The following is a 21,872-nucleotide window of genomic DNA, read 5'->3' on the forward strand; positions in this document are numbered from 1 at the left end:
CATATACTGGCTGAAGAGTGAAGTGATGTGTTGTAGCAGTGAAGAACTGCTAAATAAGGGTAAGATGACTTGGAAACAAGAGACATTCACTAACATCAAACTGGTCAAGGAAACTTCTGCCAATTTCCAAATACAGTGAACCTAAAAGTGACATCTTGTTTGTCTTCTAGCCATGTTAATTTTACCCATTCTTTCACATAATTAACAGCGTGGGGTGAGGAACTATAAGTACATAACCTGAAGACTGGACATTAATAATGGCTAAGTGTCAATTGTTGGTATTAAGTTATTCAATTTTTTTTTTTGTTTTTAAAAAAGTATTGGATAAAAATACTGAAATAATTAATTTATTGATAATCTATGGTAAGATTTATAATAGTATTGATGATTTTTTGATCTGTTTAACTGATGAATGAAACGTAAAATGTGCTAAGTGGTAAAACTCAATCGGCAAAAATCAGGTTAACTGCCAATGAAAGAAGTTTCAAGGTTTTTTTTGTTGTAATTTGAATCGTCTATTACTGTATTTTTACGATAATTAACACTGTACCAGTAAATGGCTTGTATTTAATTATTTTGAGCCCTTATTTCTTACTTTTAAAGAATACAAATCAATTTTAATTTATTATTCCTACAAATATTGCCACATCTGTTGCAGGTCCCTCTTCTCCTCATCAGAAAAGTTGGTTTGAAATGGTTATGGTAAAACAAAGTTCTTGATTATATAAGTAGTGGTGCTTTTTGAGAAACTCCCGCATGCTCCATACTTCAAGTACAATAAAAGTTGATTTCATCTTGACAATTCCAAGTGCGGCTTTTGACGCTCTCATCGAACTGCATTTAGAAAATTTTAGCTTCATCGTGTTGAAGTATATACCTATCAGCTGCTTGTTTAAAAGCAAAGAAGTCTCCAGGTTGGAGCAGAGTGACTGCATAGGATTATAGGTTTTAATAAAAACAATTAGGTTTAAATTCACAGTGTTCCTGTCGTACAGAACGCTCTCACTTAGCACATCTCCAGCGGCCCAGAACATACCACCCACACTATATGTCGGACCTATCATGGTCGTGGTTACATTTGACCACCACTTTATAGGTTTTTGGCGATGGTACTTAGCTAGGTTTTTCGGGTTTAAATAATTTTTTTTAAAACTAGTCCATTATCGATATCCAGTCTTCGACTGTATATGACTATAAAATACTGCAGGAATTTAAATGTAATTAGATAAGATGGGGCAAAAATCCGCGTGGGGCAAAGGTCCTATCTTGAAATATTTTGTATAAATGAAAACTGTTGGCAACATTGACACAGTCAAGAAAAGTGTCGCCATTGTGGTCGTTTATTGCCATGTGTATCGTGCCAGTGTATAACACCTAGCGAACATAATGAGGTAAGAACTAATTTACTATAATCTGATGTAATTTTGCATAAATACAAAACAATGTATGTCGCCGGGAACAACGATCGGGAAGGATTTATGAAACCACAGTAAGAAAGTGTGCTTCTTTATGGTTACTGTGCATTGGTAGTGGTAGAGATGGTCAAACACAGGTAGCAGCAGGAGTCGCGCACAGGCCAGACTGCGCTCTGGGGCAAGCATCCGCAACTAATGACGGGGTAAAGATCCGCACTACGTGTTTAATGCGGATCTTTGCCCCTCGCACGTGTATGTCTAACATTAATTAATTAATTTTTTTAAAATAATGTTTTAATTTGAAGTCTCAGCCTCTCTAATGCTCAATATTTTGCTGTGGGTTTAGGCACTTGGAGGAAAATGTTTTGGCAATGTAAATGGTCATTGCATTCCTTTCTTTTTCATTGCATTATCCACATATTTAACTTTACTAACTATTAATTCCCATCTTATTGTGTTTTAATATTGAATAAACTGCGCTCAGTTATTACACGAGTGCTTTGGAACATAATAGGGGATATAAAAATAAATTAATGTATAAAACTTTTATTTTACCTTGTACAGAGGCACTGAAAAGAAAAGCGGGATTCGCTGGTATACTAGCCCTCCCATTAATAGGAAAAAAATTGAATATATGTTCACAAAGTTTTAAAAATAATCTGAACACCCTCCACATGCCTTTCTTTACTGAATGATAAATAACATGTATTTGAATTCCATCATCTGAGAACAAATAATCGTTAATAAGACTAATATCCATTCTATATTTTATTTCAGAAACTATACAAGAAAAACAAAAGCCAAGGCTTACACTCCGGAAATGCTAGCAGTTGCAGTTTTTACAGTTGACCAAGAAGCCGAATTAGCAACCCACTGTAGATACTTGGATTCGCGATTTTAACTCGGCTTTGACTACGCGGAATCAACTGGAATCGCCCACACTTTGACAAAGCAAAGCAAATGGCGGAAAAAGATTGGGCCTATATATTTATTGAAACACATAATTTGGCACTCAGAACACCACAGAAGACGAGTCTCGGCCGAATTATGGGGTTCAGCAAGAGCCAAGTCAAGTTGTCTATGACAATTTGTCTGTGTTGTACAACAAGTACAAATTCCCACCGAGCGCAATTTTTAATATGGATGAAAGTGGTCTTTCAACGGTTCCAAACAAGGTGCCAAAAGTGATTGCAAGACAAGGGAAGAAGCTTGTTGGTAAAGTATCATCTTGTGAGAGGGGCGAAAATATCACAGTTGAGTGTTCTCTGAGTGCCAGTGGTATTTTTGTCCCACCTGCAATAATATTTGCAAGCAAGCGAATGAGAAATGAACTTCTAGATGGAGCTCCTCCAGAAACAATTGCAATGTGTTCTGACTCGGGTTATGTAAATTGTAGCCTCTTTATGGAATGGCTTCGTCACTTTCAGGTAAAGGTGCGAGCTGACATTGATCATCCTGTATTGCTTCTGCTGAATAATAATTCGTCACATTTGTCGCTAGAAGCAATTAACTTCTGCCGTGACCATTGCATATGTACATTTGCTGACACTGTTAAACAAGTAAAATCAGCCATTCAGTCAGATAAAATACAGTGCCCATGCTGTGAGGCATTGTATGAAGACCCACCTAACGAGGACTGGATCCAGTGTACTTCATGTGAGGCATTGTGACACACTAAACTTTGTGTGTGATTTGTGTCAATGAAGCTCCAGAATTGAACCTGTCTTTAAACTACAAGATAAATGTTATATTTGTCCCTTTACTATGTCAATGCTGTTACTGCATCTGTTCAATTTTTTATTTTATTTTATGCCAAGTCATAAATGAGAAAAAATGATATTTTGCATACATTGTGTAAGTTGAAGTTATCTACTTTCTACTATGTCTACTATCGTTAGTCTATTGCCATTGGGTTTCTTTTACTTTTCATTGGTTTATTTAATTTCAAATTTGTAGAGCTAGAATATTTTTAATTTTCCATTTAAATATATAGTTTAAGAAAGTTAGAATTTTATTTTTAAATTATAAATTTTAATTTTTTTTTAAATTTGACATTGTTTTATATATATTTAAGCAATGTTTTAAAATTTATCAATTATTTTGTCTAATTAGATTTTTGGACTCTTTGTGTGATTTTGTAATTTCCTGTTTACAACTTCCAAAGTGGTGATATTTTAAAATAATCATATTATAATAAATAAAATGTTTTCCTGTAGATAATAAGTGTTGATCACTGTGGGTTTAGGTATTTGCCCCACTCAATTCGGATCTTTGCCCCACTAGTGGGGTAAAGATCCGGATTTGCACATCTGTCGATACTTGTAACTTATGAAATAATGCACTTGTTTTCCTACAGTTGTGAATATAACTGAATTGTATTAATGTGTGTGTATTCCGGAAATTAGGAAAAATCATCCTCCTGCTATTTGGACGGTCAGAATATCAATTTAAACCTTAAGTGCGGAGCTTTGCCCCATCTTACTCTAATATTGTGGAAGTAGATACTCCGTTGACACATGAAAATAAATTTAACATGGTAACATGATAAAAGTTTGTAACTTTTTGAAAAATTAATTATTGACGAAACTGAATTTCTTTGAGCTTGAACTTCAGTAATTGTGTTTGTATTATGACCCTGATACAAGTTTGCAAACTTGAATGAATAGCTGATAGTAAAAATAGCCTTATGCTTGTAAAATTGTTATGACTTAATAAAATAAAAAAACAGTGAAGAATTGCCAATAATTAACTTATGAAATACTTCATTGCATTTTATAATGTTAATAGAAATTTCATAATTCTAGCATGAAAAAATTTATTCATACAAATGTATTTGCATTTTATAAAACACAAAAATTACAATTTGCTAATAAATCATAATGTAAAATGTTTTTTTTATTTACAACAAGTAGTATGTTTTGGCCGGAACTGGGACAGGGTCCTGGGTGACGTCACGGCGGCCATCTTGGAGGAGTGTAACGGGACACATCGTAACGGGACAAGTTTTACCTTGACCTTTGACCCTCAAAATTCGCCAAAATTGGGCAAAAATTGCCCAAAATTCCTCAAAATTCGCCAAAATGTACATTTCTGTGGTAAAACATTCCGCCAAAAATTCTCAAAAAATTCCACAAATTAAAAATTTCTCTTTTCGAGGGAAAAATTCCTGTTTCGAGGGAAAATTTCCCGTTTTTAGTCCTTAAAAATCCCAGCGGCTAAAAATGTCCATATAGAGGCTTAAGCATCCATGTCTACAGCCTCTGATAAGCCTCTGACGTCATCATGGAATATGTCATTTTGAATAAAGACGTCACCGTTGCAATTTTCGTTACAGCCGCCATCTTTAACTTTTTTATTTATTATCCGAATTAACGGAAAAAAATTTAAAATTTTTAAAAAAATTCAATTGATAAAAATTTTATAAAAAATATTTAAAAATCATACATTAACGACACGGAGCTCGGAGTCCTCAGTTCGAACCCGACGAGCACAAAAAAAAATAAAAATGACGACCGATCCTTCCCCCGTGGTGGGTGCTAGCAGACTGACTCCCACCACTTTTTTTCAAAGCATATATATCGTCACCTAGTATGACGTCATGTCCGCCATCTTGTCTTCGATGCTGGAAGCCATCATAATTGTATCGTCGGCTAGAGTGCGCTGACGCCATGTTAGTTTAATTCTTACCCGCTAGAGTGCAGTAAACATTTATTACCGAAGTGCCCCCGCCATCTTGAAATTTGGCCGCCATCTTGAAAATCCGTAATAATTTAGCTAGAAATTCGGGAAAAGTTCCAAAATTCATTAAAAAAATCACTCATTAATTTACATATTGATTTGATCCGCTCCTTTCCTTGGTTCGATCTCTGAACGAAGCTAAAAATAAATTTAATTTAAATATCAGAAAAGTGTCAGGTTCAAGGAATTAAACACCACAAGTTCTTTTACAAACATAATATTTATTACATAATTTCTATTCTACTACAGGATCAGTTGCAAAAGCCAGCAATCTTATAATCATTAGTTCCGCATCGGTGTGAAATGACTAATTCTTAGCTCCAATCGGCTTATACCTGACAGAGACCAACCAGAACCTTTACTGGCATAGTCCTCCTCTTCTTGACAAAGTTTCTGGATACCGTGTTTAACAGTTTGCTTCACATCGTCCGAACTGTAAATTACTGCTGCCGATGTCTTCAATGCACACGTCTTCTCTTTGTCACCAAACGGATATGGCTTTCCATATATACAGTCCAACCACAAGTTATATTTCAAAGGTCCGTTTGTTGCTACGTCATCAGTAAGCTGATTGATTATGTTCTGTCTGATATCATCAAGAAAATTACAAATGTCTTTCGACTCACCTAACGTATTTAGATAATAGTAGTCTTTCAATGTTCCACGAAATGCAGACTGCGCCAAGTAGAAGCCATTATCAATCACCTGCAGAGCACCGATCACAGTCTTAGGTTTAGTTCCATGCCCAGATGCCATAGCAATCGGTTGCTGCGCATCTGTTTTCTTGCTTGTACGCTTACGAGTCTCCAATCTAAAACGAGGAGTCGAAATTTCTGAAGGTAGTTCAGCAGTAGGCGCACGAACTTCACCTTTACAGTTTTTCGAATGTCGTCGCAAATTATCAATTCGAGTAAACCATTCATAACACTCATCACAGCGAAACTTCATGCGAGAAGGATTCTTCATGCATTTGCTCCGCTCATGTCTTCGTGCATCATGGGAAAATGCGAACGACGTATCACAGTAGCTGCAAGGATACCGCGGTGATGAAGACGAACCTTTCAGACTCGATCCTGATACTGACGTTGTCGCCGACGTACCATTTCCAGGCATGCTCTTATACACATCGATGCATCGTTGTTGCACCGATACCTTTACTTTCTGCCGCGCAACAGGTCCTTTGCATGTCTCCAAGTGTTGCTGCAAATTAGCATTTCTTGTAAATTGCTTGCGACACTTAATACAGCCAAACATTTTTCGATAAGGGTTCTTAGCACATTCTCTCTTCTCATGTCTGCGAGCATTTGATGCAAGTAGTTCCGGCTGTCGTCAAAAGATGGCGCCACGTGTTGCTTGCAGGTAAATAATATCTATTTCATTAATGTAGGATGCGGAACGCTCACTATTTATCGCAAAGGGAGGTTGGCTTCGATAGTATCCAAGGAGAAAAAAGTTCGTCCTTCCTGCTAGTGCTTCTCAGATTTCTCACAGTCCGTCATCTTGGATTACAACGTCACAACGGCCATCTTGGATGGGTGTCACCTTGACCTTTGACCGAAACCGCAGGAATGATCGCAAGCACACGGATTAACCATCAAAATATTGATAAGAATAATCAGGAGCACACGGAGAAAACCATCATAATATTGGCAAGAATAATCAGGATCACACGGAGAAAACCGCCACAAGTTTTCTTTGATATCATTAAAATACAAAAAAAAATTAATAAAAAATTAAAAATAAAAACGAAAAAAAAATTCAAACATTCTGCTAGCTTGTGAACTTCTCATTGTTGAGCAAAGATAGAGTTCTAGTACAAGCCAGAATGTTTGAATTTTTTTTTCGTTTTTATTTTTAATTTGTTATTAATTTTTTTTTGTATTTTAATGATATCAAAGAAAACTTGTGGCGGTTTTCTCCGTGTGATCCTGATTATTCTTGCCAATATTATGATGGTTTTCTCCGTGTGCTCCTGATTATTCTTATCAATATTTTGATGGTTAATCCGTGTGCTTGCGATCATTCCTGCGGTTTCGGTCAAAGGTCAAGGTGACACCCATCCAAGATGGCCGCCGTGACGTTGTAATCCAAGATGACGGACCGTGAGAAATCTGAGAAGCACTAGCAGGAAGGACGAACTTTTTTCTCCTTGGATACTATCGAAGCCAACCTCCCTTTGCGATCGATAGTGAGCGTTCCGCATCCTACATTAATGAAATAGATAGAGGAACTTCGGGTATTGTGGACCCCCCTTTTGTTTTTTTGTTGTATTTCAGTATCTGTATAAGATAATTACATCTGTCTGTTCAATATGACAGCTTGGTATGTAAGGGTAACGAAAATATGGAACCTACTTATTTCACTCAGGATGTTGGCTTTGTATAGTGATATATAAAAAAGTATGCAAAGGTCCACTTTACCCGAACAGTGTGGGTAAAGTGGAACCATGGGTCCACTTTACCCATCCCAAATTATTAAAACTTTTAAACAAAGATTAAATTTTAATTTGTATGAGTATACAATGGATAGACGTTTCGGAGACAAAAAGTTATTAATAGTGAAGTTTAGCAGAATAATAGTGCACATATTTACTAAAATATTCTAAATGTCTTATTTGCACACTGAAAACATTCTAGACTACATGATAGTAATAAGGATGCACTAACCACATACGTGTAGCCCTATGTCAGTAGATATATGTACTAAAGTGGTGAATTAGGTTTTGCAAATATCACATACGAAATGCGCAGTTTCATTGTCAGCACATTCTTCGTGACTCCAGTCCAAACACTCCAAACACTGAACCCAATTTTCCCCAGCTCTGTCATCAGAAAACTTTCCAGAGCAATAGATACAAGTAGCATCAGTTTCGTCAAATGTATTACGCTCAACTGATTGCTTTGTATCCATAGTCTTCCTAGATAGCTGTTAATTTATGTTATTCTTCTATTTCCAGTAAGCTGAACAGGCAGGATTTTTTTTGGCAGCTCGTTTACGACTTTCTTGAAGGCTGTTTTTAAAGGAGATGATGCAACAACACATGCCGCTCCTCTTGCCCTACCTCTTGTTGTTGCTGCTTTAGCGATTACTGGAGATGGCGAAATGTCACTAGGGCCTACTGAAAATGCAGTTCCTCCCGGTAGAGATTTGGGACGCGGACACTGAAGAAGTGTTGAAGACTCTTCTATGACTGAAGAAGTGTTGAAGGTTCTTCTATGACTGAAGAAGTGTTGCTGACATTTCGAAGTAGTGGAAAAGCTTCATTGGCAGCAGAAGATGTGTTTGGTTGTATATTCTGAGCTTCAGATGAAGATGTGTCTGCTACATCTCGAAAAGGTGACTGATTACCCCCTGATTTTTCTGGGGTCGCTGTAACTGTACCTTCTTGAACCGCCATGTAACCCCAATATTCCGAAGAAGCGAAATTTTTCTGGCTTTGTCCATAACTTCTAGATTCCTGGTATGGCTGAAATGTCCGTCCAAAATGAGAACAGGATCAGAGCATGTTGGTTTGGTACTATACACAAAGTGATCAAACCATTCACTGAAAATGTCACTGTTGGTCCATCCAGAAGGGTGGCAGGTAAATACACAACCTGGAGGAGCACCTTTTGTAAGATGTTGACTGAAGATTTTCTTGGGAACACTAACATAGGTGGTACATAACTCCCACCAGCACTCATGTATACTATCACAGTGATAAGTGAACCTCGTTCGGCTGATGAAATTGATCCAATCTGGCGTTTACCTTTTAAAGAAATCACTTTAGGTATTTTGCTGGATAGCACAGACAATCCACTTTCATCTACATTGTAGATTCTAGTTGGAGGGAAGTTCGTTTTGTCTTATTCGCTTTCCAAAATATCAAAAAAGGTTTGCAACACTAGTTTTATTGAACCCCTTGGCTCTGGCTATTGATGTTCCTGAAAGAGTTCGCAATACGATAATATTTTTATGTCGCCTTAGAAATCCACATAACCAGTCCTTTCCAGCAGCCTCCCTGAGTTCAGAAAACCTGTGTTCAATATTATTTTTTTTCCGCTAACTGGTAGGCAAGCCTCCTTACGTCTTGCATAGTTAAACCTAATAATTTAGCTTCCATAAACAACAAATCCTCTACTAACTGTTGTTCCATTATGGGACTAAATATTCGTTTCCTACCTGATGTTGTAAGAATGGATTCTTCAGGTGATTTGGCAATCATATTGACATATCTTCTTAAAGATGTTTTAGGCACATTGAACATTTTTTGCGCTTTATTCAAGCCCATATCTTTTTTTTTACGAACAGCATGAACAGCAGCAATCGTGGACTGTTGACTCCATGATTATGATCTTTCTTGACACACCCACTTTTTCTGCCTGTGTTGACATCTGCAACAAACCAAAAAACTTTTCTACATACGTTATAAAAAAAAGTGGTATTCACTATACAGCGAATTTTCACATAGCGTTGCGTTGAATTTTAAATTAACCAATCAGCGAGTGGCATTTAAATAAAAGCTTCTCACTGATTGGCTTTTACTAACTTCCGCCGCTACTCTAAGAGAAATTTGAAGTGTCGTGAATCCTACCTAAAGTAAAAAATTAATTTAAAAAAAATCTGTATGTTACGTAAAATTTGGCGGGTAAAGTGGACCGGTACCACTTTACCCGCACCTCGTAGGTCCACTTTAGCCGACCTATGCCATTGTTATTCGAATGGAATTATGATCGAAACTACTTACGTGCTGACCATTTCCAACACCTACCATTAACACAGACTCCTTTATCGTTACTTTTAAATATTATACATAATTTATTTACCTTAAGTATTTCAACACGTTACAAAGACATACATACCTGCAAAAACTTTTATATCTTGGTTTTTCGTCATCGTAACGTAACCTGCGGAGATCGATATGCGCGCACGTTTTCAACAGTCTAAGCAACTCAGCTTCTGTGGCAGATTACTTATTGTGATTCTTCCTAGGTTGCAGCACATACACCGAGTTTGACAGCGTGGGTCCACTTTAACCGATGGGTCCACAATACCCGAAGTTCCTCTATTATTTACCTGCAAGCAACACGTGGCGCCATCTGTTGACGACAACCGGAACTACTTGCATCAATTTGCTTAACATTACATAACTTAACTCTCGCTGATGTAATATTTCGAAAACTCTATTTAAGAAATGGTTCCAATTGGAGAAAACTGACAGTTTGTATCTAACATTAGTCACAGAAGCTACCATGGATCGTGGTTTGTTATCTATAGCTGAATCGGAAGGAAGCCCCTGTAGATACTGTGGCAAGGATTTTGTCATGAGAAGGAATGCTAGACGTCATGAGAAGAATGATTGTGCTAGAAACCCACTACGCAACATGTTAAGCTGTAATCGATGTAGCAGGTTGTTAACACGAATTGGCAGTTTAAAAAGACATGGTAGAACATGTAAAGTCAAGACTACTTACGGCATAGAGTACACCGATGGATCCACTAGACTGAAAAAGATTGATCTGCATTATGATAATAATTTTCCTTGTCCTGAGCGTGATGGTATTAGCTCACCTGATCGTGAGGAAGAACATAAATTGAAGGATGCTAATGGCTTCGGGAAGACTGAAACTAATGGAAGTATCAACACCGTGAAAAGTGAGAATACATTCAAGCCTATATTCAGTAGATCCTCCATTCTTTGTAAAAATGATGGACTCCTTAAAAGGAAGCATGAAGACGATGAAGACACTTCGACATCATCGATAGCGAATTCATACGGTAATCTGGGTGAAGAAGATGTCTTCTACAGTGATTGTTACAGTGACTCTGAGGCTGTTGACAAAGGCATAGACTGTGATGAAGCACCTAGAGCTGACAAGATCGAAGAATGTGGCGATGTCCTGAGACCGAAACGATGGAAACGTCGTGTTATAATAAATAAATCTGATAATGCTTATTATGATCACTGGGACGATTGTGATATTAAAAGTATTTATAATAAACAAGCAAGTAAGATGGTGGTAGAAGAGATTGATTACACATCATGGTAAGATCCAAACATATTGGTTGACCGGCTAAGACTTCTACATGGCTCGCTTTGTGCAGGAAACTATCCGTGCATCAAAGAAATGTCCTTTATACTCAAAGAACTGAGGAAATCTGGCTACATACAATAATGGCTTCTTTTACTTGTATTTGTGTAATGATGAGAAGTAATAAAATATTGAAAGTAAAAATTTAATGTTTTTATTTCTTGTATTCTGATTTCCAACTAAGCCTGTGTGTGTTTCCGCTATTGTATGTGTGATCATTACGTTTCCTGTGTGTACTGTGTGTACATTCCGTTTCCTGTGTGTACTGTGTATACGTTCCGTTTCCTGTGTGTACTGTGTGTACGTTCCGTTTCCTGTGTGTACTGTGTGTACGTTCCGTTTCCTGTGTTTACTGTGTGTACTTTCCGTTTCCTGTGTGTACTGTGTGTACGTTCAGTTTCCTGTGTGTACTGTGTGTACGTTCCGTTTCCTGTGTGTACTGTGTGTACGTTCAGTTTCCTGTGTGTACTGTGTGTACGTTCAGTTTCCTGTGTGTACTGTGTGTACGTTTAGTTACCTGTGTGTACTGTGTGTGCGTTTAGTTTCCTGTGTGTACTGTGTGTACGTTCCGTTTCCTGTGTGTACTGTGTGTACGTTCCGTTTCCTGTGTGTACTGTGTGTACGTTCCGTTTCCTGTGTGTACTGTGTGTACGTTCAGTTTCCTGTGTGTACTGTGTGTACGTTCCGTTTCCTGTGTGTACTGTGTGTCCGTTCAGTTTCCTGTGTGTACTGTGTGTACGTTCCGTTTCCTGTGTGTACTGTGTAATCATTACATTTATTGCGTGTAAATTGCATGTATTGTGCGTACATTGCGTACATTACGTGTTGGAGCTGATGGAGCTGTTGGAGCACTTGCAGCTAATGGTCAATTGAAGCATAGGAGCAAAATGTAGATGGATCTGATGACGTGAATTGTAGCTCTTGGAGCCTGGCGTATATTGGAGATATCGAATTTTTTTTCGATCAAATGATCCTCTTTTTTAATTTGTAGATTTGACTCTAGTATTATTGTACATGGTTCTTAATTTGACTAGCGTATTATTCCATACGGTGCATGTATATAAGCGAGTCCTAGACAGCAGGACGCTCAGTTTGATTCTGACGACGGCGGTGTAAGGATCACCTAGTTTGTTTCTTCTGGTGCATAAGTCGTGTCAATAAGCTGTTCTTGAGACCTCGATGGCATCTTTACCGTCTTTAACGTTAAACTCGGAGGTTGTACCGTCGACTACGGGAACCTTGACGACAGCTACGATGGAGAATGTGCAGATCCCGTTGGCAACGACAACGTCAACATTGGAGGAGATTTCAACAGATGTGATACCACCATCATCCGAAGTTTCATCATCAACAATGGATTCTTCAACTAATGAAGAGCGTACATTGCGTCAGTGCAAATACTGTGACGCATCATTTACTATCACCTCAAATGCTCGCAGACATGAGAAGAGAGAATGTGCTAAGAACCCTTATCGAAAAATGTTTGGCTGTATTAAGTGTCGCAAGCAATTTACAAGAAATGCTAATTTGCAGCAACACTTGGAGACATGCAAAGGACCTGTTGCGCGGCAGAAAGTAAAGGTATCGGTGCAACAACGATGCATCGATGTGTATAAGAGCATGCCTGGAAATGGTACGTCGGCGACAACGTCAGTATCTGGATCGAGTCTGAAAGGTTCGTCTTCATCACCGCGGTATCCTTGCAGCTACTGTGATACGTCGTTCGCATTTTCCCATGATGCACGAAGACATGAGCGGAGCAAATGCATGAAGAATCCTTCTCGCATGAAGTTTCGCTGTGATGAGTGTTATGAATGGTTTACTCGAATTGATAATTTGCGACGACATTCGAAAAACTGTAAAGGTGAAGTTCGTGCGCCTACTGCTGAACTACCTTCAGAAATTTCGACTCCTCGTTTTAGATTGGAGACTCGTAAGCGTACAAGCAAGAAAACAGATGCGCAGCAACCGATTGCTATGGCATCTGGGCATGGAACTAAACCTAAGACTGTGATCGGTGCTCTGCAGGTGAATGATAATGGCTTCTACTTGGCGCAGTCTGCATTTCGTGGAACATTGAAAGACTACTATTATCTAAATATGTTAGGTGAGTCGAAAGACATTTGTAATTTTCTTGATGATATCAGACAGAACATAATCAATCAGCTTACTGATGACGTAGCAACAAACGGACCTTTGAAATATAACTTGTGGTTGGACTGTATATATGGAAAGCCATATCCGTTTGATGACAAAGAGAAGACGTGTGCATTCAAGACATCGGCAGCAGTAATTTACAGTTCGGACGATGTGAAGCAAACTGTTAAACACGGTATCCAGAAACTTTGTCAAGAAGAGGAGGACTATGTCAGTAAAGGTTCTGGTTGGTCTCTGTCAGGTATAAGCCGATTGGAGCTAAGAATTAGTCATTTCACACCGATGCGGAACTAATGATTATAAGATTGCTGGCTTTTGCAACTGATCCTGTAGTAGAATAGAAATTATGTAATAAATATTATGTTTGTAAAAGAACTTGTGGTGTTTAATTCCTTGAACCTGACACTTTTCTGATATTTAAATTAAATTTATTTTTAGCTTCGTTCAGAGATCGAACCAAGGAAAGGAGCGGATCAAATCAATATGTAAATTAATGAGTGATTTTTTTAATGAATTTTGGAACTTTTCCCGAATTTCTAGCTAAATTATTACGGATTTTCAAGATGGCGGCCAAATTTCAAGATGGCGGGGGCACCTCGGTAATACATGTTTACTGCACTCTAGCGGGTAAGAATTAAACTAACATGGCGTCAGCGCACTCTAGCCGACGATACAATTATGATGGCTTCCAGCATCGAAGACAAGATGGCGGACATGACGTCATACTAGGTGACGATATATATGCTTTGAAAAAAAGTGGTGGGAGTCAGTCTGCTAGCACCCTCCACGGGGGAAGGTTCGGTCGTCATTTTTATTTTTTTTTTGCGCTCGTCGGGTTCGAACTGAGGACTCCGAGCTCCGTGTCGTTAATGTATGATTTTTAAATATTTTTTATAAAATTTTTATTAATTGAATTTTTTATAAATTTTAAATTTTTTTCCATAAAAATCGGATAATAAATAAAAAAAGTTAAAGATGGCAGCTGTAACGAAAATTGCAACGGTGACGTCTTTATTCAAAATGACATATTCCATGATGACGTCAGAGGCTTATCAGAGGCTGTAGACATGGATGCTTAAGCCTCTATATGGACATTTCTAGCCGCTGGGATTTTTAAGGACTAAAGACGGGAAATTTTCCCTCGAAACAGGAATTTTTCCCTCGAAAAGAGAAATTTTTAATTTGTGGAATTTTTTGAGAATTTTTGGCGGAATTTTTTTCCACAGAAATGTACATTTTGGCGAATTTTGAGGAATTTTGGGCAATTTTTGCCCAATTTTGGCGAATTTTGAGGGTCAAAGGTCAAGGTCAAACTTGTCCCGTTACGATGTGTCCCGTTACACACCTTCAAGATGGCCGCCGTGACGTCACAATGTAAACAATCTTCAATCCACACCCAGGACCCTGTCCCAGTTCCGGCCAAAACATACTACTACAACAGTACAATTATTTCAGATGAACCATTGAATTATAAAATTTCCTCTCCAAACAAAATGGTACTAATACCAGAACATCTATGATCACACCCCTGTAGGTGTACTAACCACATGTTACAACTATAACTAATCATCTACATGAAGAAGGTATAGACACACTGCTCATGCAATTCTTGTTTTTGAATAAGAGCATAACCACAACTTTAAACAATAAACTACGAAAAAAAAAAAGTATAAAACTATCTTATGAGATACAAAACAAAAATTAACTTATCTTGGAATGAGTAACTTTACATATTATAATTGAACTTACCAATAATTTTACGAGTATTTAATTCTTATATATTATTTGTATATAAATTACGGGAAATGGTGTAATCCAATGAAATCACTAGTCTCTGTCTTTTAAAAATGTTTTTTCTTTGGAATCTATGTGCGATTTTCACAATTATTAACACTCATAAATACTCTCATGTCAGTGACAATCCAAGAGAGAACAATTCAATGAAAGTTAGTAATCAAAATTGAAATTTATTAAATAATTTTATAATACAACAAATTTAAATTGTATTCAGAGTTGCATTTGATTGCTAAATTACTGTTACCGAATTAAAAATATACAGCAGAGTCCCACTATTCTGAAAAGTCTTTGAAAATTTTTTAAGAGCTTGACTGCATCTAATGAATTTGCATTGTCTTAAGTGCAGATGTATTTCAAGAAACAAAAGTTCAAGTGAAACCGGGTGGCTTACTTATTGAAAGCTTCTATTTGCGCTTTTCTGGAGGTAAAGTTAGACCTCTGCAGACACTCATCCCAGCATTTCCTCAGAGTGCAGTTCTCTAGAGGTTGGTTGAAGTGAGTCGAATCCCCATCCTTGTACAGATTCATTGCTGCCACCTTTGACAAGTCACAAGAAAGTTTACTGTTATTTCAAAACAAGTTTATCATAGATAAATTTAAATAAAATTTTTTTGTTGAATATATTATCATATAAAACAAATATAACCTAATATAACAAGTATTTACCAAAGTACAAGTTCATTGCATTATAATTAAGGGTTATCCGTAAAATAACTTCTCCAAGGCACTGGAGTCACGAAAAACGCTTTAACTCAATATCTGGCAACGTTGACCTGTAGCTACAAAAAACAGAAAAAAAGCCTACAAATCCCCACCACTCCGAGCTGTCTGCGACGCTAAATCATGTTTTGATAGCCATTCGCGATGGAATCTTCCACTCGCCGCTACTGCCAGGTGTGAGTTACATTCTGCCATTCGTTTTTGTGTGCTAAGGACACTACGCCTATTAAAATTCATTGAAAGTTATGTAAAGTGTATGGAAAACAGTGTATGGACATCAAAGCTGTGCGAAAAAAAATTGCAGAGAGTTTAAAAACTGATGTACAGACATCATGATGAAGAGCGCCATCGGTCTCGGACGAAATGATTGCAAACGTGGATAGGGTAATGTTTGAAAATCGACAGATGAATATTGGGAGCTGTGCATATATATCTTTGATTTCAGTAAGATTACTATTGGCAAAATTTTGACCAAAACTTACATTATCACAAAGTGTGTGCAAGGTAGGTCCCCAGAATGCTCAATGAAGATCACAAACGACAACGGGTTGAAACGGGCTGTGAATTCTTTGATTGGTACACAGAAAAGGGGGAGTAACTATTTGATTAAATTGTCACTAGCGAAGAAACCGTGGTGCATTGCAACGCACGAGGAACAAAAGAACAGTCCTGTCAGTGGCGGAATTCAGGATCTCCGAAGTCGCGAAAGTTTAAACAAACATTGTCGTCCGGCAAAGTGAACGCGACAACGTTTTGGAACAGGAAAGGAACTTGGCTGTGCGAGTTCATACCTACCAGTATATCAATAAACTCTGATCGCTGCTGTCAACTTTGAAGAACCGCCACCGTTCAATACAAAACAAATAGGAGTGGCATGCTGACGAAGGGAGTACGTTTTCATCAGGACAAAGCTGTTCCCCGCGCCGCATGTGCAACAACCGACCTTATCAACCGATTTGAATGGGATAACGTCACACACCCTTCACCCACCCCCCCTTAACCCATTCAATATGAACCAAGCACCAAGTCATCTCTTACCTGCATTAAAGTCACAACTGGGTGGGACGAATTTTAGGACCGACGAGGAGTTGAAAGAAGTCGTACACTACCTGCGCGCCATCGCGAGATATTTCTATGACACTGGTGTATGTGAAAATGTTACACTACATCGATCGCAGCAGGGATTAAGTAGAAAAATAGTAGATAGTCCAAGCTTCCCAAAAATGTATAGTTCCTGGCAAATAAATATGTTTTTGTTGTGAAAAAAAATTGGAGACTTTATTTTAGGGATAATCCTAGTATATTAACAAGAGTTAATGTAAGGTATGTGAAAGGTTATGCACATTCTGATTTTCTTTCCAAGAAAATAATTAAGGAAGTTCAATTCTGCCATCGCTGTGAATTCTGTTGAGACATGTTCATAACATTGGCCTATGATCCCACAGAAAGACCTGCTACCACCAGTGAGTTGCAAGACTTTTAGCAATATTCAAAGCGACTTGCTCAACAAATATTGCAAATAAGGGCAGGAACTCGGCACGTTATTACAGAATGCCCAGAAAAACCTACAAAAAGAAATTCTCTGAGTTCTCCAGGTCTTTCATAATTTTTCCCTGGCCAATAAAATATTACTATATAAAACCAAATATATTGTTCTGCTACTTAGTAAGATTGCTGCAGTTACAACGTACTTAAGAATTCTTAAATGTCGTGATGACACTGTTCATATGGTACAGTAACAAATTTCCTGAAAATATCCACAATGTGATGTTATTAACATCACACACAGAGGCACCGCCATAGCCGTAATTCTGACTAACGGGCCAAAAAGTTTTAACTCTGTAGCAATGTTGATGTGGCAGTATTTTTCAGCAAATATTGAACTTAAATACATAAGGCATGACTTAGTTAACAGGTAATGGTCAGTTGCCAAAGACAGATGGATCAGTTGGAGCATACTATAAACAGAAATATATATAAATATATATTGAGGATCGTATCCTACTGATAGGATAGCATCCTACTGAGTTAATTGTTTATGTAAATGTATGACATTTTCTCTAAATGCACGAAGTCAAGAGAGTAGTATCCAGTGGCGTAACCGGGGGGGGGGAGGGGTTAGGGGTCTAGCCCCCCCCCCCCCCCCCCTTAGCAACACTTTTTTCTTATCTGAAAGCAGGTTAGCTAAAAGCCTGGGTGTCTTACTGCTATCACCGGTCACTGCACTGAATGGGAAGAGTAAGCGAGCCCTACCGATTCTCCTTCCCTTCCCCTACCACTGTCGCGAGCAGAAGCTATAAGGTTGCGACGCAGTGACGGGTCCCAAGCTTTCAAATATCTTACACCTATTGTATTTAACCAGCGCGGTAATTATAAGCAGGTGGTAACTGGGCTTCAAAAAGTGTAAGTATCGCTGTGTGTATATAGAATTGAGACGATGTCATGGTGTCATGTAACTCTTCAAGCTAAAGCTAATTGTTTCCAGGAATAGGCCAGTTCTGCCGAAACTCAACCCTTTCTATTCGTTTTTTTTTGTATTGTCGATCTTCGAGCATGATTTATGATTTTGAGTTGACATGGACAAGCCACTTGAATTGATAAAAATATATTTAATTAATTTCTTACTTCATCACTCAAACAATTTTTTTTATTAAAAAATTAATTATATTTTTACAATTACAATATTTAAAGTTAAGTACCGAAAACTGCTCAAATAGCACTATTTTACACCTTAAAATCCAAAATTATCCGGGGGAGAACTTTAAAACGGGGTAGGGGGGGGGGGAGAGAACCATGCTTCTAAGGCCCCCCCCCCATACAACAATCCTGGCTACGCGACTGGTTGTATCGTATCCTACTGATGAGATCCGTCCCTCTGATTAGATCGTATCCCTGTGATGATATCCTATTTTTTCAAGAAGAATTTTCGTCCACATGTACGTCCTTTTAGTTCAATGTGCTTCCTTTTTGGCGAAAATGCATCGAAAAGTCTGCAGTCGGGACATAATTGGCCTCGTGGTTCAGAGATGCCTGGTCTAAATGTCGACATTGAAAATGACCTATTTAAAATGTTCGCTCAGTATTGCCGAAAAAAAAAAACCTTTTTGGTTCGGAGACGCTTTGCCTACATGTCTGACATTGTATATGATCTGTTTGAAGTTTTAGTCGAACGTAGAAAAAATACTTTTTGGTTCGGAAACGACTGGCCTAAAAATCTGACGTTAATCATGACTTGATTGGAAGGTATTCCTAGAACCGAAATATTACACTTCTTGGTTACTGACTGTACATGCCTGACCACCAATGGACATGCCTTTCCAAACTATCCGACATGCCTCGCCAGAGACTGAAGTTGTCTAGGCAACAATTGGATGTGCCTGGCCACCGACTGGATGTGTCTGGAAACCAACTGGTCTCGTAAGCCTGACCCTGACTGATTTGTTTGTCCAATCTAACTGACATGTCTGGCCAACGATTTTAGCTTGTTTTCTGTGTTTTTTCATGTCATATTTCTTGTCAGATATTGAGGTTTCTTGTGAAATACAGTGTAATAAGCAATTACAGTGGTCATTAATAATATCTTAAATAAATCTTACCTTCTGCGAGAGTCATTAAAAGAATGTAAACTGAAGGGTTTATTAAATTACTTCAGCCAGTTTTAAAATAAAATATAAATAAGGTTTATGATTCTCAGAGAGCACGATTTCAATCATGCATGAACGCAGATTTATTGTATACTAACTGAGGATCAATGAATTATTACCATCCCTGGGAAATTGAGTGTCAATGGCAAAGTTGTGTGTAGGATACAAAGTAAGATCACGAGGTTGGTCAAGGCAAGTAGAGTGGGAGAGGAAACAAAGGTCATTGAGCCAGCGCACAATCATGCATGGTGCTGTACCTCAATAGGATCCTTTCCCAAGAACCTAGCCACGTCTCTTATCAAGTTCTCGGCAAAAAACATTCCCTGCGGTCCTCCGAATCCTCTGAAAGCTGTGTTGGAAGGTAGGTTTGTTTTGCAAACATAGCCAGTGACTTTCACATTTGGTATCAAATATGAGTTCTGGAAGTGGAACATCGCCCTCTCGAGCACCTGCACAAAACATAACAATTTTAACAAAAATTTTTAACCTACTCAAAAATAAACACTTTAAATTAGTTAGTTCATTTAAACATTTATTTGGTTCTGTATTAAAGAGCATGTAAGTAGAATTATTAAATTGTTATTTCAACCAATTTCTAAGCTTTTTATTTAGAAAATGTGTTCTATAAAGATTTAGTAAATAAATGTGCAATCAGGGTTCTTTTCATTCTGGAATTATTATACACAGTTAAAAAAATTTACTTCTAAGAACGTGCGTAAACTTCAAACATGAACAATACCTATTTAACAATATTAACTGAAATATGAAACTTTACACTTCAGCAAGATACCAGCTTCATTAAATAATAGGAAATTAGTTTCTTCAAAAAAAATTATATATATATTGATATTTTATGAGTATTAAAAGAACACAATTAAAAAATTGACAACTTTACACAAATTCAGCAATTAAAAGGAAAAAAACTATAATCAAAAGAATCTGCGAAATGACCAACATCACTAAAAAAATAAAACATGACCAGCAGTTTCTAAGTATTTAGATATTTTGAAAATGTTTTTCCAATACACTGTATTATCATAATTGAAATATATTACGCCTATCACATAATCGGCACTCACCCAAGGGTAGGTGCAATGATTAATTTCGAGGAATGATACGAATAAGCTTAACGTCCGAATACAATATTTAAAAAAAAAAATCCTTACAATTAAATGCATAAAAATATATGCACTTTAACATAAATTATTTTTGGACATAAACCACTGCCAGCAATTTTTTTTTAAACTCAAACCACGCCAATAAATCATTTACAGAGCATATATATGCACTGTTACATAAGCTTGCAATTGAAAACCCAGCATCATTAAGAATACAACATAAACGCTTACAGATTGCGATAAGTCCATGGTGCTTCCGGCATTGTTATAAATGTCCATCTCACAGCCCAGCAGCTGGCCTCGGCTGGAGAAAGCCACCTTGTACCTGCCGAAGAAGGGATGGCGACTGCCTGTGATCATCATGTCCTCGTCTCTGTCCAGCATGCAGCGCACCGGTTGGCCGAGCCTGGACGAGAAAAGTACGTGTGTATCACTGAGTGGTCTCACGTCGTGGTCCAGCGAGAGAAGAACGAAGAGGAGGACACTGACTTGTGCGCGGCCCAGGCGACCGGGAGCGCCAGCAGCGAGCAGCGCGACTCCTTGCCGCCGAAGCCACCGCCCATCCTCTTGACGCGGCACACCACCTTGTTGCACTGCACGCCCAGCATCTCGGCCACCTGCTTCTGCAGCACGACATCCTCGTTCACAGTCTCTCCTGGACACTATTACCTGCTTCTGCAGCACGACATCCTCGTTCACAGTCTCTCCTGGACACTATTACCTGCTTCTGCAGCACGACATCCTCATTCACAGTCTCTCCTGGACACTAATACCTGCTTCTGCAGCACGACATCCTCGTTCACAGTCTCTCCTGGACACTATTACCTGCTTCTGCAGCACGACATCCTCGTTCACAGTCTCTCCTGGACACTATTACCTGCTTCTGCAGCACGACATCCTCGTTCACAGTCTCTCCTGGACACTAATACCTGCTTCTGCAGCACGACATCCTCGTTCACAGTCTCTCCTGGACACTATTACCTGCTTCTGCAGCACGACATCCTCGTTCACAGTCTCTCCTGGACACTAAAACCTGCTTCTGCAGCACGACATCCTCGTTCATAGTCTCTCCTGGACACTATTACCTGCTTCTGCAGCACGACATCCTCGTTCACAGTCTCTCCTGGACACTAATACCTGCTTATGGAGCACGACATCCTCGTTCACAGTCTTTCCTGGACACTAATACCTGCTTCTGCAGCACGACATCCT

The 21,872-nt window shown here is 38.3% G+C and overlaps 1 protein-coding gene across 2 annotated transcripts in view; it reads right to left on the bottom strand.

The window, feature by feature from the left end:
* LOC134541170 (xanthine dehydrogenase) overlaps positions 1-21,872 on the bottom strand; it is a 228,666-nt gene that overhangs the window by 36,598 nt on the left and 170,196 nt on the right. For both annotated transcript variants that reach the window (XM_063384399.1, XM_063384400.1), the window contains exons 18-21: positions 21,150-21,283; positions 20,892-21,066; positions 19,800-19,991; positions 15,570-15,715 (exon numbers count right to left, since the gene is read on the bottom strand). In XM_063384399.1, the coding sequence (XP_063240469.1) occupies positions 15,570-15,715; positions 19,800-19,991; positions 20,892-21,066; positions 21,150-21,283 (647 nt within the window). The remainder of the gene's footprint in view (positions 1-15,569; positions 15,716-19,799; positions 19,992-20,891; positions 21,067-21,149; positions 21,284-21,872) is intronic.

The sequence above is a fragment of the Bacillus rossius genome, chromosome 18, assembly GCF_032445375.1.
Source record: "Bacillus rossius redtenbacheri isolate Brsri chromosome 18, Brsri_v3, whole genome shotgun sequence".
Taxonomy (NCBI): Eukaryota; Metazoa; Arthropoda; class Insecta; order Phasmatodea; family Bacillidae; genus Bacillus; species Bacillus rossius.